The 15,987-nt window shown below is 39.7% G+C and overlaps 2 protein-coding genes across 3 annotated transcripts; one reads left to right on the top strand and one right to left on the bottom strand.

Moving 5' to 3' along the window:
- Positions 1–3,461: 3,461 nt before the first annotated feature.
- enpp4 (ectonucleotide pyrophosphatase/phosphodiesterase 4) lies at positions 3,462–8,873 on the bottom strand. The gene is made up of 8 exons (XM_085918587.1): positions 8,588–8,873; positions 7,253–7,508; positions 6,563–6,856; positions 6,355–6,459; positions 5,419–5,617; positions 5,156–5,329; positions 4,814–5,083; positions 3,462–4,700 (listed from the first exon to the last, which is right to left on the bottom strand). Exons 2-8 carry the CDS (start codon positions 7,505–7,507, stop codon positions 4,594–4,596), a joined length of 1,404 nt encoding a protein of 467 aa, XP_085774713.1. The 5' UTR covers position 7,508; positions 8,588–8,873; the 3' UTR covers positions 3,462–4,593.
- Positions 8,874–9,929: 1,056 nt separating this feature from the next.
- On the top strand, positions 9,930–15,345 carry LOC147062561 (chloride intracellular channel protein 5-like). 2 transcript variants are annotated; one of them, XM_085918611.1, is made up of 6 exons: positions 9,930–10,400; positions 13,054–13,163; positions 14,089–14,214; positions 14,291–14,397; positions 14,472–14,641; positions 14,707–15,345. In XM_085918611.1, the coding sequence occupies exons 1-6, from the start codon at positions 9,942–9,944 to the stop codon at positions 14,869–14,871; spliced, it is 1,137 nt and encodes a 378-aa protein (XP_085774737.1). In that variant the 5' UTR covers positions 9,930–9,941; the 3' UTR covers positions 14,872–15,345. The 2 variants fall into 2 exon arrangements, with proteins under 2 accessions (XP_085774737.1, XP_085774727.1); XM_085918601.1 differs by lacking the exon at positions 9,930–10,400 and adding an exon at positions 11,805–11,943.
- Positions 15,346–15,987: the final 642 nt, after the last annotated feature.

Here is a 15,987-nt window from a genome sequence, read left to right as displayed (position 1 = left end):
GATCACATACAGAAAATATTCGTGTTACTGTCTAGGGAACATATACACAAAAGAGATCAAATGAGAGGATCAAATGAAAATCGCAACGTTCACGGTTAACCCTGAAGCTACTTTTTGTTTACAATGACTAACACTGACCAAATGGTTGTGTTAGAACCACAATAGCAAAGTTTTACCCAAACAAATAATGGTGTAACGGAATAATTATTTGTGGTTGCTCAAATGGCACAAGTTAAAAAAATGTTCCCTCATGTTTTATGATTTTATTTTATTTCTTTATACATGTAAATGCACTTACTATTGTTATCTTTCTGCAATGGGGTTCACCTGCCTTATTCAATTTATGTTGCCAAATATAGTCACATACCCTCTAGAGGCGATCCTACAGAAAAGTACAGTTGGGATTGCAACTCATTTTAAGTATCCAAAACTACTTTCTGTGGTGCTATAGTTCCATTCGTTGCCAGCAGATGAGTAAATGAGTCAATGTGCAATGGATGCAATAGAGTCACATGTCCATGTGCTAATATGTAACACACAAACACACATACTTGTATTATTAAGGTGCAAAAGGGCAGATTGTCATTTTAGATTCTATGGTGCAACCTGCGTACTTGCCTTCAGTTTGTGGCCGTATGAGGCCAGCAGCCACACGAACAACGGCTATGCAACTCTCTCAGTGCAGGGAGATGTGCTTAGTTAACACACTGGAAACAACATTAACCTGTACAGCAGGGTGCTAATTTGTTCGTGCATACAGTGAAAAGTAGTGTAAGAGTAACATGGGATGTATCCCGGCATCACACAAACACACAAATGGATCCAGTAACCCTTGACCCCTTTACAATTTGCGAAAAGATTCTAATGGTGCTATCGAGCTAAGATGGGTAGGGTTTTTTTTTATCATCTTGGTTATAGTGACCTTTTTTGAAAAGGAAAATCCAGGGGGTGCTGATGCTTCACACTCATACAGGCAAGTGCTGTATGAGTGGGGATTCATTGTGTGCTAACCCAACATAATGTGCCATCTAAAAAAAAAAAAAAAAACAGCCAGGAGTTGATATGTCTAGTGTGAATTGCTTCTTTTTTTTAAGTGTTTTATGGCTGTTCTCTTCATATACTAAGCAACCACCCTAACCATTCCGCCGCATCCGGAGTTCCAGCCAATCAGGTGTTTCAAAGCCAAATCAGGTCAATCAACCAAAATGTATTGTCATCTTTCATTTTTCAGGTTTCACCAAAACAATTTGCTATTTACCATTCACAAACTGCAGTTGTTTTATTCAAAGAATATCACGTTTACAAGCACATAAAGCACCCTACACCTCACATCATCGGTAAACACCAGTGACCCAGTTTCACTGGCAGCTACAGTAAACATGTTTGTGACACACTATGCGGTACACGCTTCAGGTTATGGTCCTCGGATCCTTTCCTTCGCCATACTTTTCAATTCTCACCATTTTGATGGAATTGAGAGTTTTAATTCCAGAGGGTTTACGTCTGTATAGTTACAAGGCATCTCTTGATTGAACATTTAAACAATAATCTACCAAAAAATAAATAAAAGTATGGAATTCATAAATGGTAAAAGGCTATCATTTTGGGAAACCTCTAAAATACAAGCTTCACTGTGGTGGATTATTAAGGCAAAAACGTTTGACCTATTGTAAGTGTTCCCGCTTTGCATGTGTGGTGCTCAGACTTGATTGTAGCCTCAGGTATCTCTTCCTCATTGTTTTGGTTTAGCTACAGGCGACTCTGCATCACTGTACGTGCAAAGGTCTTTCCGTTTCAGTACAGCATTTCTTCCCTGTTGTATGGCTTCACATTCACAGCTATGCAAGATTACATACGTAAAGGTTCTGGGCATCATTACTTTTTATTTCTTGCCTTTAACAAGGGAGAATAAATGTGTGTGATTTTTTTTTTCTCCTAATTTTGTTGCATTTGTAAACGTGTAGATTGTTTTTTTCCAACAGTTGACTAATTTGGAATGTTTTCAAATTAGTTAAGAAGGGGTTTTAAACAGTGAAAGATAACCTTGGGAATAACTGGTATCCCCGACTGAGGAATGTGCATTCTATCCATGAAGAAACAGAACTTTTTTGTGCGTTTAAGTACTTAAATGTTCCACTATCAGGGTCTGCAAAGCATATAATGCCTATGTGAGGCTATGTGTGTCAGTCACATCACATTTTTTTTAAGCTAAATTTAAAAAAGAAAGAATGATTGTTCCACAATTGTGAAAGTATCATCACCTACTATAGTTCTATCAGGTTTTTAAAAAATGTGGTTTTTGTGTGTACATGATTTCTAGTGTGGTCTTTAGCTTGAAAATGAGTAGCTGTAGAAACTGTGCTAAAGATGTGCTAAAGTAGCTTATAATTTATTTTGTGTGTGAGGAATTTTGATTGTAAATACCCTAGCTCTTTTTGTGTAAACTCATTTGCTCAATATTGGCAGAGTATACTTGTAGATTGCTCATTCCTTCCATGGCTTGTAAATGTTCTCTATAAATATCCAGAATGTAAAGTGAGAGAAGAAATATACAGTACAGATGTTTTTTTTGTAGGAGTCTGTGCCAACGTGTTGTCCTAAATAGAAGCACAATGATAAATGATACAAGTGTCTGTACACACGATCAACTTTTGGGAAGGCTTCTGCCAAAGGACCAATTGGTTTATTCGTTCACATGCATAGATATAAACGCATTTGAATTCTTCCACTGACAACAATCATAGAAATCTGATTTTGATTTAGTTATTGGCCATGCAGCTACAGTATCATGTTTGCTTAGCATGAAATAAAAACAGCTCGCCAGGTTGAGAGACTTTGAAGCAAGTCAATTTTCATGGAAGGGTTAAGATGAGTTTTTATCGAATCAAAGAGTCTCCAGCAGCGTAAGCTGCGGAGAAGCAAGTTTAGTGGTGGTTATAGTCGTCAGCCATTTTAAATGTCCGTGCACTGCACAATTAATTATCCAGGAACCAACCTGTCTGTGGGGAGAAATCCCCAAACTCACACCAAATGTCTCAGTGGAAACCAGTGACACATTGTGTATCACTGGTTTCTTGATATGCTGTGTCTACAATATTGTCAAATCATTCTGGGAAAGAGTTAAATATTTTTCACAAATGGCTCAACTGTGGCCAGTTTTAGAAATTGAGTTATTTTTCTTACAATACCTCCTGGAAATAAAAGTCTATTTATCTGCAAAGATTTACAGTGATGTAGATATGTAGCTAAGTAATGACATGCCGAATAGAATATATATATAAATACACAGAAACAAGAGTATGTATGTCAGTATTGTTTTATATACAGTATTTCCCTTTTGTTATACTGTATCGTTTGTTGTGACTGCAATGGAGAAAAATATATATAATAAAGAATTATGAATTAATTTTTCCAAAGATGAGTCATATTTTCCTTTTCTTTGAACCAATCAAAAGAAAACCTTACCAATTCCAAGGAGTTTATTCACACACACAAAAATCTCATGGCATTACAAAAATCTCATACACCTGAAAAGTCTTTCCAAAAAAAAATACAATTAAAAATAAAATGTGCAAAACATACAGTTATGCAACATCACAGAAGATAACTGAAAGGTCAGACACATAATTTGACCAATGAATCCATCCCATCTTACCAAACCAGTATCATGTAGATTCTTGTGAATCTCAGGAAAAATTACAATATAGATAATGCAACCAGAGGTCTGCTTAAATTTGTTGTTTTGGACTCTAGGATGTCACAAATATTATAGAAGCGAACGCTAAGTGACAAACCAACCCACAAAGCACTGAGAACAAAGCCACAAGGAATTATGACTTTAATTTCCCTGCCAAATGTACTTTCCTGTCATCCTTACTTATGTTGAGATGAGATCCCTGAGAAAGCATCGTTTTAATAACATCCATGTTATTTAATAACAAACCATCAATTTCTTCTCAAGGTGCTACTTCTGCATACTGCTGCTTTTTATTGTGGAAAATGATGTAACACGTGCCACGATCTTTAAATTATCCACAAATACTTCAGTTTCCCTACAATGCGTTCTACTAATAGGCTATTAACCCCCTCTGCTGACTAAAAGTAGTATGACCTATACAAAAATAAAATAAAAACGGCGCTAATAATACAATACAATATAGGTCAACTTTACCAAACATATTTGTAGAGGAATTTAGTCATAATCTTATGTGTAACAAAGTAAAAAATTGTTTGGGTGATTAAACCTCATCGTTTTAGGCCATTTGTGTGATGCATACACACGACTTGGAAACCCGTTTGGTAAGATTTTTGGTTGATCAATTAGGGTAAGTCGCTTTGTCACAAAAGGCCACGGAAGAACACAAAGCTTAATTTTGAAGATAAAGACTGGTTTAAAACTTGCCTCAACAGCAGGAAAGTGTCTGCCTACGGACGGCGGTTGAACTCCTTCATATGACAGTGCTCCTCAAACAGGATTTTCAAGTAACAATGTACAACTCCAGAAAAAAACTAGGAGCTGCTAGTTGATCTAAATGGCTTTGGTTCTCCTACCTCACTGTATAAAGTGCATGAGCTGGGGAAGCTGGAGGTGAGTTACTCCAGCAGAGACTCCTCTTCATCATTGCCGGGATCCACTTCAAGTCTCTGGAAGGTTCGAGGAGAGGATGGCCAAAGCCAGCGGGCAATTAGCTTGAACAGAACTGTTGGGGGGGGGGGGGGGAGAGACAAATTGAAGAACATTTCGCTTCCCTTGCTTTGCAAAGTATGCCATCACGAATCCAGTAGCATCTGAATATCACTACTCATACCATACCGGGTAATGTAGGAAGCAGGATTAAGATAGCCATCACCACACCGACGATCATCAGCACATCCTGGCTGCATTCGGCCACGAGCATACAACGGGTCTTGGCCAGGCTACCGTTGTTGGGCTGCGGGGGCACAGCTAGCAGGTGGCACATGAGCGGGTAAATGTCCACAGTCTGCAAAGTCTTCAGTCGGTAGCCGCTACGGAAGCTGGGTCCCCGAGCCGCCATGAAGGGATGCATGCTGGGTAGGGAGTTGTCATAGCCGTGATCGCCCACTGAGGGAAGGAACAAAGAGATCATCTTGACCGAATCAAGTTTTTCACGTCACATTCGGAATCATACAGTACATCTCGGCAGTCGATTCCCTCGCCGTATTATGGTCCATCCCTCATCGGCAATCAGTATGATGGGCTGGACGCGTTCGTTGTTGCGGTAGTGCAAACGATCTGGGATGGCCTCCTTCATATAGGCAGTCATGTGGGCGTGGCACTTCTCAAGCAGGGCAAAGACAGCCTCTGGTTCTAGAACAACGCACAAGAACCGATACGCTCATGCCAGCAGCAAGTCCCGATGCTTTGCTCGGTGTCATCGAGCACTATTAGCTACGTACTGTTGTTTGGAATAAGGGCTGCGACAGGAGTAAGGTCCACCAGTGTGTAGTTGTCGGGGTGCAAGCAATCATCCAGTCGGATGAGGCGATCGACCGAGCACTGAGCCATGCCGTGGTCACTGGTCACCAGAATGTTAACGCGACCCCACAGTCCGGTTCGCTTCAGTTCAGACATCAGCAGGCCAATGTTGTCATCAACCTGGGAGAAGCAACACGCATGTGAGAAATATTGACTCATCCGTTCATTATTATTCTGGAATTCATACAGCCTTTCTTTTTATTGCCCATGTGTCCCATTAATAGCTTTTATAGTATGGTGTAAACATCTTTGTACTGGAGCTACATGGTGGTGAACCTTGATTTGAAGAAAATCATGAATTGAATTAAAATCACAATATCTGTTAATGTCAGTTCAATCTTTTCCTTAAAAAATCCTTAATTTATTATCCACTGAATTGGATTTTAGGTTCATCCTCAAATTTCATTCTAAAGCCAAATCGCAATATCAGTAGCGCAGTTAACCAGATTACCGTAGTTTCTGGACTATAAGGCGCACCGGACTATAAGGCGCACCATTAATGCATCTTGTCAGATTTATAATCCATATCAAATCATTCTACATTTTATCTTTTTTATTTCAACTTCAGACGCAACAAATTACTTTATAATCACAAAATAATGATCCATAGTCCTTTTGATTCATGATTCATAGTCTTCAACGGGCCACTTTTGATTGATTTTATGACACAATGCTTCAGGCCAGTTTAAATTTAGGAATTTAGTCCATATATAAGGAGCACCCGACTATAAGGCGCACTGTCGAGAAAACTTTCGGTTTTTAGGTTTTTTTAGTCCGGAAAAAAACGTACATTTTAGTATATTATTTCCTGAATCAATTATCCTTGATGAAGTGAGCAAACTTAGAAAGGTTCTCACTTCCTTCAGCGCTTTGCCAATGGCCGTAGTATTTTCAGGTCCAAATATGTGTCCTGAACGATCTGGCTCCTCCCAATAGATGGCTGCGAACATCACTCCTTCCTCCTGGAATGAGACAACTTTGACACATGAAGCCAAACTTCCTAAATACCCCCGTGCCACTATCCTTACACAGTCGAAAAGTAGAAACATATTGCTAGCCAGCTACCTTCTCACTTCCCAGTAACCAATTGGTCACATTGCCCAAACGCTCCTGGAAGGTCACATGTGGGTTGTAAGGTAAGAAGTGTGTGGGCGTATGGTTGTGGATTTCCACATCAGAACCAGGCCACATGGCAATCCCCGTCTTGTATCCTGTTTGATGTGCTGAGAGCCACATAGGTGTGGCCTCATCCCACCACATTGGGTCGCTGCTGTTGCTCACATGGAAGTGCTTGTGACTGATGGGGTCGTACATGGAGCTGGCAAGGATACCGTGAGACTCTGCATAGAGTCCCGTCACCTGGAAGGGAGCACAAAATACCGTCATAATAACGGTTTTAGGTCAAGTTTTAAGGCTCTTGACTATTAATAGCTAGGCTGTTTTTTTTTGTCTGTTTTTTCCAACCATGTGTTCTTCTGGTTCAGGCCTTATTTTAAGAATGAGAACCAAAACCTGCGGTGAGGCACCTGCTCAGAATGTTCATATTTTTTAAAGGCAAACACAAGACTGTGTGAAGAGATGTTTAGTGAATAACTAATTGATGCATCTTTTGCCTTTTCTAAACTTGCACCAATTATTTATGTATTCAATCAAAGCAAATGTTTGTTGTATTTGTTTAATTTGTGTTTGTATAGCTTTCAAGCCATCATTACGATTTCATTTATGATACGGTTATACGTATTAAGATTGGCTCACCAGGCTGTAATGGTTGGGAAAGGTTTTTGTGACAAACACGTTGGTGAGCTGCTCCACCAGGACCCCTTGGTTGTACAGAAGCGTCAAGTTGGGCATAGGGAACCTCTGCAGATAGTCGGCTCGGAAGCCATCAAACGATACAAGCAGCAGCGGGAGAGGTTGATCCTGACATGTTGTGTTTCCACTAATGTTTCCAGTAACCAGAGTCCAAAACCCATACAGGACACACAACTGTACAAGTATTCTCGGAAACATGCTGAAAAAAGAAAGAATAAACTGTACAAAGAAAGTCTCGCTTGAGAATAGATTTCCAATCCTACTACGGCAATGTAAAGTGAACCTATGCGACTAATGGGGGACAGGAAGTTTTAGTTGAAATGAATATTGACCTTGTTTAATAGCGCCAGTCCATTTCAAATAATTCAATTAAAATCAAAGTGAGGTGCAATCACAGCCTAGCAAAACACGCCTTACTTTTTTGACTCATGTTTTTAAATTTCATTTTGAGCTGCTTCCAAGTCGTTTCTTTCTCCTGTTGGATTGCACCTAAATAAAAATCCGATTTTATTCCTATTTAAATTCACAATCATAGGCTAAACTCCGATTTTATAGTTAGATGTTACATCCATTCAAACTTGCGCATAGGGCAGCAATTTCCTCCCGTGACATCTCTCTCACCTTTGCTGCTGCAGCCGGATTAGATTTGCGGCGAAAATTATGTTCATAATCGCCGTAGACTTGCATAAGGACCTCCAAGTCTATTGTGGTAAAATAAGTTGATCTGTTTTTCCTCCGTGGTCATGACGATGGCTTTTTTTATCGTGGTTGTTCAAGCGCGTAACTCCGTGTTAACATACTCAAGAGTTGATTGAACTAAATCAGATCAGCTTTTTCTGGAATGGAATACTCAAGAGTCTCCCATCTCAGAGTAAATCAAATCAGAGTTCAGGGATAGAATCAGAGTATGGTGAACCTGCTTTCTAGAATATCCCCCTGAATAAGTGAATAAGTGTAGCGGATGTCCCTACAATAATAATTTCTAATTTTGCATTAAATCTACAGATTTTAAAAATAAAAAAGAACTAATGGCATTTTGTTTGCATGTCGCAAATTAGGTTCGAAGCGTGTATGCGTGTTTGCACGGTTACATTAAAGCCACGCACGCACTCACGCTTGCAGTTGTTTATTGGGTAATAATATTTTGTGCACTGACGTCTAGTGACTAGTCTGGCTCTAAAACAACCTTTAAGTTGGAGCTTGTCATTCAAATCATCTAACCAGTACCTATCGGTTATAAGCGATGCCACGTTTATGCAAAAGTCCTTGCAGTCATACCTTACAGACTTGACAAATTGTCCTCCAATGTTTGTTCTTGATGTTTGAGTCCTATCAACCAGCCATGATCGAGGGGTTCTTTGAATCTGAAACGATACATTTCAGGAAGCGATGGTTCAAGACGTTCTACATGCAGTTATTTCCGGTGCACCTTTCGGAATAAATATACTTTGCAGAAAAGAAAATGATTCGCAAGTTCAGATAAGGCAAAGGTTCAAATGAGAAGAAATCTGTTTAATGCATTATTGTAATGCTATTGATGACACAACGGTCAAAACCAGGCGACAGCACAAAGAGATGCGAATGCACTATTCTGGAAGCGCGCCCAGAGCATTAATTTTTACGTCGACGTCGTCACCATTTTGGATGTGGAAAAGCGGGGTCAATGATAATGAAGGCTTCATGCAATAATTTGGTCTTCATTTGTTTCTATTAGGAACTTTCATACCTAAAGCCACATTTTATGAGATTTAGACTAAAACATGTCTTAACCCGGACGCTCAGACAAATTAAATAAATAAAAATAAAATAACAAACAAACAAATAAATCAATGTTGCAGTGGTTTGCCTAACATTTCTCACACTTTGTATCTGGCAAAAGGATATTTTTGATATTCCATTGACTCCCAATATTAGTAGTCAAACTGTTATGAATCACTGATTACTAAATTGATAACCAAAATTAGTTACATTTAAAGATTAAATCATCACTGCCTGGTACAGTTACCAAACCACGACATTTAATTTCCAGAACTCTTTCCTCAATACCACATTAACACATTCATGTCTAAACACAACGTAACACTCAGCGCGAATGTGAGTGTGTGCGTGCGGGGATGCATGCGTGCATGTAGTGCCTGCTTCCTTGCTTTGTGTTGTTAGCGGTCACTGTAACTGATTAACACAATTTCCACATCAAGTGGGCTAAGTGCTTCAAAGCTTCACAAAAACTTAATTTGCCCATTTAATCACTGCAAATCCTCTTTCACATACGATGACAGAGCCTTATTTTGTGAGCACGCTGTCATCGGCTATTGCACTTGTCATTAAAACCTTAAAGGAAGTCACAATCCACAATGTTTTATTTTTGTAGTTAATTGTTTAATAGTATTTACTAGTTTAGATGAGGAAAAACCTTATGGTTGTCACTCAAGTTTGTCCTTTTCAAAGACTGTGAAGGCTGCATTCTCCTTTACGGATGACAGTTTTCCTTAGTTGGCACTACTTGTCTACAACTGAGTCCAAAGTCCTGGAATGATGCATGATAATGTCAATATAGAGTTGGCATCACACTCACGTCAGTGTGCATCTTGATAGACTCAAGGAAAGCTGTTTCGTGTCTTCTTCATTCGCCATGGATCCTTCAGAGGAGCACATTTATGAGAACCCAGAGATCTACCAGAACCAGACATCAGCTACTATATACGAGTTGCCTTACGATGAGCCCTCAAGTCAAGCACCAGAGTACCAAAACACTGGATGGGCTTTTGGAAGCGTACCAGAGCCTCCTTTGTTTCCAGCACCCGCTGCACCAAACAAGGAATGCTGCAAAAATTCTTCTTCATCTTCCTCTTCACATTCTGACAATGAAGAGAATGAAGAGAACAAGTGCTATACGAAGGAAAAGATGGAAATTGTAGAGAGTATCAAAGAGTCACATTTTGGGAGTGTGTCTCCAAAGATGGAGGTAGACAGTAGGAACTTGGAACGTAGAGTTTCATCATCAACATCTTCAACTGCATCTGAGCAAGAGACACCCAAGAGGAACCAAGAGTCTGAGAAGGACAAGCCTAAAGTCACTTTGTTTGCTAAGGTGGGTATGAGACTAGGATTTTTCTTTCTTGTAAAGTATAGGCCACTTGTCGTGAATTGAATTGTTGGGAACGGTGCCTGGATACAACTTCAAGCCCCGTTTGACATTGGTTACTCCTAACTAACTTTTACTGAATGATATTATCCACAATTCTCTTTGACAGTGACATTTGAAGCAACAGTACATCAACGTATTTGACAGTGTACGCAATTGTATTTTCCTATAACTGTATTCTGAATGTGCCAATCCCCTCCATGGACTCCAGTTTATGCTTCCGCCATGTGGACCATGTGTCTCTCCTTCTCTGAATTTAAAGGCAAAAGAGCTGCCTCCATTGGCTGGGAAACAAGTCTGCTGTGTTCACTCCCACAACAGTGCAAACGCCCGTTTCTAACTAATAGAGGTTACGAAAATACCAACAGAAAAAAACAACTTCACCCATAAATGTAATTAGACTGTGCAATGTGCTAAACATGCAGTTGGCAGAAAATAGGGCCCTTATTGTCAAGGAACGAGCATTTTAAACAAAGGGCCAAAGTAGCTGATGCAAAATGTGGGCTTACTCTTCGGCATCCAAGACAACAACAGAATTCAATCTAATATGATGCATTGCTCTCAACTACTAATAAACATATAGAAAATGTTCAATCAAGATTAAGCTTAATCATTTTGTAAGGGCAAAATATTTCATTCAGTAGAAGTCTGGATTGCATGAACTTGTTCATACTATACAATGAAGATAACATCATTTGGGCCAAGGTGCAAGGTCAAATACCTAAGTCATGTGAGGTTGATTTCATCATTGTTTTGAGATTCATCTTATACCTGTCAGCCACCTTCACATTGAGTGGCAGTGCGTGTGTTTCGCATCAGAGGGAGTGGCTATGATTCCAAATATAACTTGAACTGGGAAGAATGTTCTATCCAGCAGCCTCGAGAGTCATGTGATCACTCATTAACCAACTGCTGTCATTGTGGCATCAGCCCATTTTCTACGCTAAAGTCCAAATGCGTCTTATAAATCTGGCACTTTGAACACTCTGGTGTTGTAAATTACAATAATACAATGGGAGTAAAGGTGACTTATTTCTATTTTTGGTAGCACTATATGTTGTAAAAGGCAATGTGCTGCATCGTGTAGCAAAATGATGATCTATAGGTGAGTCAAATGAGCATTCAGGTTTTACTGTCAACTGCTCGTTTTTTTAGCCCACCCTGGCTCAACCCAGGGGGCTATTTTTGACTGACACGTCATGACCCGACGCTGAGCCCATGGGTACAAACTGAACACCTCTCCCTTCTCCCTATCGCTTACACTTACACTTACACACACACACATCCCTGGCGGTCATCAGCTGACTATGACAGAGCCGCTATTGCGCCAGCCGAGGTACACTTAATGGACGTGGAGTAGAATCTGCAAACACAAATACACACTTGTGGAGCGGAGGCACACAAGTAGCATTTTGTGTGTGTGTGTTTGACTATGACCGATATTGCAGCGGATGAAGATAAGGACCCAGACATCGAACTGTTCGTCAAGGTGGGGTGTTGATAAGTGTGTGTGCAGCAATGCAAATACAAAGATAATGTAGGCTCTCTGTACAGGACATGTTTTTGTTATGTTGATTTCCCCCTGTGTGAATTTGACACCCACATGCATGGGCAACCACTCTCTATCCCTCTCACTAAATTATTAGCAGAGTACTTTCTTTGTAGAAGGCTGCAGCTTTAAATAGCCTTATATGAAGAATCTGGAAGTGTTTATTTTTTTGACCTACTGACAAATTATGATGCTCAGCTCCTTACTACGAATAAAAATTGATGAGACAACATATTAGACCCACGTCACTTTGCATCCTGATTCATTCAAGGTTGGATTTCATTTGACAACAAATGAGGAACACTTGCACAGGATGAGGAAGTTATACAAACATTCGGATACAACTTTTGAAATAGATCTCATTTGACTGCGTACCGAAAATTATGCTTGCTACTTTGTCAGTTTGAAAATCTTATAAATATTTCTTACTTTTCTAATAATAACAATAATATATTATAATAATATATTATTCACAATCATCTTGTCTTTGTACGTGTCATGCAAGAGGATGTTGATTTCCTTATTTAGTTTGTTTTGCTTGTATGTGCAACGTTTTGCTGCTGACACATGAGTTACATACGTATGTCTGCAGACAAATTCGATGCATTTGATGTACTCTGTATTAGTTACAATTTTGAGTGAAAATCAAAGAAACAATGACGATGGTCAGGTTAAGGTAAAGGTGGCAAAGTCTCAATGGAAAACCACAGGAAAAAGTCATTGTGAGCAGTCAGGCAACTAATGGAAGCGATGTGGATTATTCATGCTGACTTTAGGTTCGTGTTACACGTCCTGTCTCACACACACCACCCGGTTTCCCTCATACAAAAAAAAAGGGGCACTGATTCATCTTCTTTTTAATCCCTTTGTATAGTCTGTGCGAACAGAAATAAGAGACACTCCTTTACTTGAATTTTGAACCTATTACTGACAAATCCCAATTGTGTGTGTGTGTGTGTGTGTGTGTGTGTGTGTGTGTGTGTGTGTGTGTGTGTGTGTGTGTGTGTGTGTGTGTGTGTGTGTGTGTGTGTGTTGTGTGCGCACGCACAGGCTGGCAGTGATGGGGAGAGCATTGGAAATTGTCCATTCTCACAACGTCTTTTCATGATCCTTTGGCTGAAAGGCGTGGTCTTCAATGTCACCACAGTTGATCTCAAAAGGTAATAGTCATAATGGCACAACTATCAATCTATTCCATTTTTGAATATGCTGTACAGTGTGAACGATTCTTTTTACAGAACTGATCCTAATGATTCAGTTCACTCAAATGAACTGTTATGCAAGGACAAGGAAAACCCGAGCAAACAGAGAGCAAAATGAATCAACCAGAGCTGATGTGACGTCAGGAAGACAAAAAAAGACGTCTTTTAAAAGAAATACTGTCAGTGCCATCCAGACCCACTTTCTTAGTGGGTGTTTTTTGTCAGGCTAATTCTGGCGCCCCATTGTTGTTTCCTTTGTGCCCATCGCACCTGATAATTTGGTGGTTGAAACTTGAAAGTTGACTAAACTTCACGCCTACTGGAAACCACAGCTGACTAGTATTGGCGCAGATAGTGTAATGTGATTTTAATGAAAAACCAGAGTGATATAGATGGTGCGCAGCGTCAACAAACAAGGACAAGGATCCATCAGGTTGGGTGGTCAATTCTCAGATCTATGAGCTCCCTTAACAACTTTACATTATCCAATCGTGACACTCTGCTTGCAGTTCCTCATAGGCCTAAATACTGTTTCGACCACTTTCATGGACTTTAACAAATCAACTTCTCCTTATGATATGTCAAGGTCTGAACTTGCAAGTCAATTTTAAAGAGAATGACAGAAGTGACTGACTTTATACAAACAATGGCGCCAAAACATTTAGACACATAATGGGGCAAAATATATATTTTTTTAACTCTATCAGGATGTGTGTGAAAATGCTAATTACAAATTTGCACAAAAATATACTGTAGTCATTGTTGGTAGGTGGTAGTTAAAATTTCAGGATATGATAGAACCTAATGTATTTACAAAAATAAAAACTGCATATGCCTCAAGATTAGGAACACCGTGTAAAGGATGTGTTTTCTTTCTTATTAGGACACCAGCTGACCTTCACAACCTGGCCCCAGGGACACACCCACCCTTCCTCACATTCCAGGGGGAGGTGCTAACTGATGTCAATAAAATAGAGGAGTACTTGGAGGAAATGCTGGCTCCACCCAAGTAGGCCTTGCGTACACACACACTCACTCACATGCACTCACACAGACACACAAATAAAAATATGTCTCTTCTTCAGGTATCCCAAACTTGGAGCGAAGAACCACCAGTCCAACACAGCGGGAAACGATGTGTTCGCCAAATTCTCAGCTTACATTAAAAACACAAGTCCCAATAAGAATAAGGGTGAGTCAAACCCGTAAGTTCTGTAAGCATTACTATCCCTTCGTTATCTTTTTACCTTGTAATGTGTTCGTCAGCATTTGAGCAGAGTCTCAACAAGGCTCTGGTAAAACTGGACGAGTATCTGATGAGCCCACTACCCAATGAGGTTCACCTTGTCGATGGAGAATCTACACGCAAATACCTAGACGGTGATGAGTTGACGCTGGCTGACTGTAATCTTCTTCCCAAACTTCATGTTGTCAAGGTAATTTGAAGTGATGTATCTACCTTGGTGGCTGCGTTGACAGTGGTTTTCCAACTAATTTACAGGTGGTGGCGAAGAAATATCGCAATTACGACATCCCTTCCCAGTATAGAGGTGTGTGGCGTTACCTTGGCAACGCCTACAGCAGAGATGAATTCACCAACACGTGTGCAGCTGATGTGGAAATTGAGCTAGCCTACAAGGATGTTGCTAAAACACTCGGGAAATGAGCTGCAAAAATCCCTGTCATACTTTTTATAATGGTAAAATTGTGCATCTGACACGATTTATTGTTGTGCGTCTGAAAACAGACTAATTTGCGAATCAGATGCCACGTTACGGCAAAATAATCGTGGAAGCCGTGTTTTCCCACGATTAACTCCATAAGATTATTTTTGTGAACGAACTCATCATTTACGGGCTTGTGAACACTCCTATAACCGAGCAAAATGCACTCAATGATTTTTGGACATTTTGTTTTTTTCGTCTTTCTTCAGATGGAATGATTTCCACTTCTAAACCCCTATGTACACTTTCATAGTTGACATACTCGATCGACTGTAAAATCCACTTATACGTAAGTTTGTATTTGATAGAATGGGTTCAACATTTGCACAAGCACAAATAAACGAGACGTTTAGTGCAGTAGGCTCTCACATTGCATTGTATTCTGTGTTTCTGGCTGGACATAAAAATTCCCTCTTTCTCTTCTACCGCAAATTGTGTATAGCAACGTGAATGGGAATTTTTAGTCGGAAAAATACGGTATGTTGTTGTTTTGCATTGTTCTGCAGCTGTGCCATCTGGTTATGGATGTAATGTGATTTAAAATGCAGAGAAGATCTGAAGTAGTATTTACTATGTTCTTAAAAAACAAAACAAAGAGAATGAACTTCATTACATTTGTATTCATAGAAATTATTTTCCCTTGTAATGACATAAAATCTACTTTGCTATCAATTACTCAATTTAATGTACTACAATTGGTCATTATGGAACTCTGTAGAAAAACATTTGAATGATCCATTCAATCTTTTTTGTTCCCAAAGTAAATTTCAGTCGTGAAATGCTAATGGCACCCATTCAGCTAAAAATGATAATACTGACAATGCTGTTAGCCAAGACTTATTTGTTCTTCAAACACTCTGCTTTGCTTTTGGATCAGACACAACAATGCTCGCTTCATATTAGTTCTCTGGTCGCTTGAAGATGGCAGCTCTTCGCCCAGCCTATAAAGAAGAGGCAGGAGCGCTCATTGTCAAAGAAATGAAAGACGGATTTGCCTTGGGCCCCTCAGTATGTGGGCTTGGATGGGGGTTGGTCTACAGCATAAAACAAACATGCCT

Source organism: Syngnathus leptorhynchus, chromosome 1 (assembly GCF_054491065.1).
Source record: "Syngnathus leptorhynchus isolate UIUO chromosome 1, UIUO_Slep, whole genome shotgun sequence".
In the NCBI taxonomy this organism is placed as follows: Eukaryota; Metazoa; Chordata; class Actinopteri; order Syngnathiformes; family Syngnathidae; genus Syngnathus; species Syngnathus leptorhynchus.
The sequence above is the reverse complement of the archived record's forward strand: the minus strand, read 5'-3'. Positions and strand labels throughout refer to the sequence as shown.

Bases quoted from the DNA above. Each gene is read 5' to 3' on its own strand.
- enpp4 (XM_085918587.1), bottom strand. From the start codon at position 7,507: ATGTTTCCGAGAATACTTGTACAGTTGTGTGTCCTGTATGGGTTTTGG. The intron at 6,460-6,562 runs GTAGCTGGCTAG...GTCTCATTCCAG, and splicing joins GGTTACTGGGAAGTGAGAAG to GAGGAAGGAGTGATGTTCGC. The intron at 5,084-5,155 runs GTACTGTATGAT...TCCTTCCCTCAG, and splicing joins AGGGAATCGACTGCCGAGAT to TGGGCGATCACGGCTATGAC.
- LOC147062561 (XM_085918611.1), top strand. From the start codon at position 9,942: ATGGATCCTTCAGAGGAGCACATTTATGAGAACCCAGAGATCTACCAG. The intron at 13,164-14,088 runs GTAATAGTCATA...CTTTCTTATTAG, and splicing joins ACCACAGTTGATCTCAAAAG to GACACCAGCTGACCTTCACA. The intron at 14,398-14,471 runs GTGAGTCAAACC...TGTGTTCGTCAG, and splicing joins AAGTCCCAATAAGAATAAGG to CATTTGAGCAGAGTCTCAAC.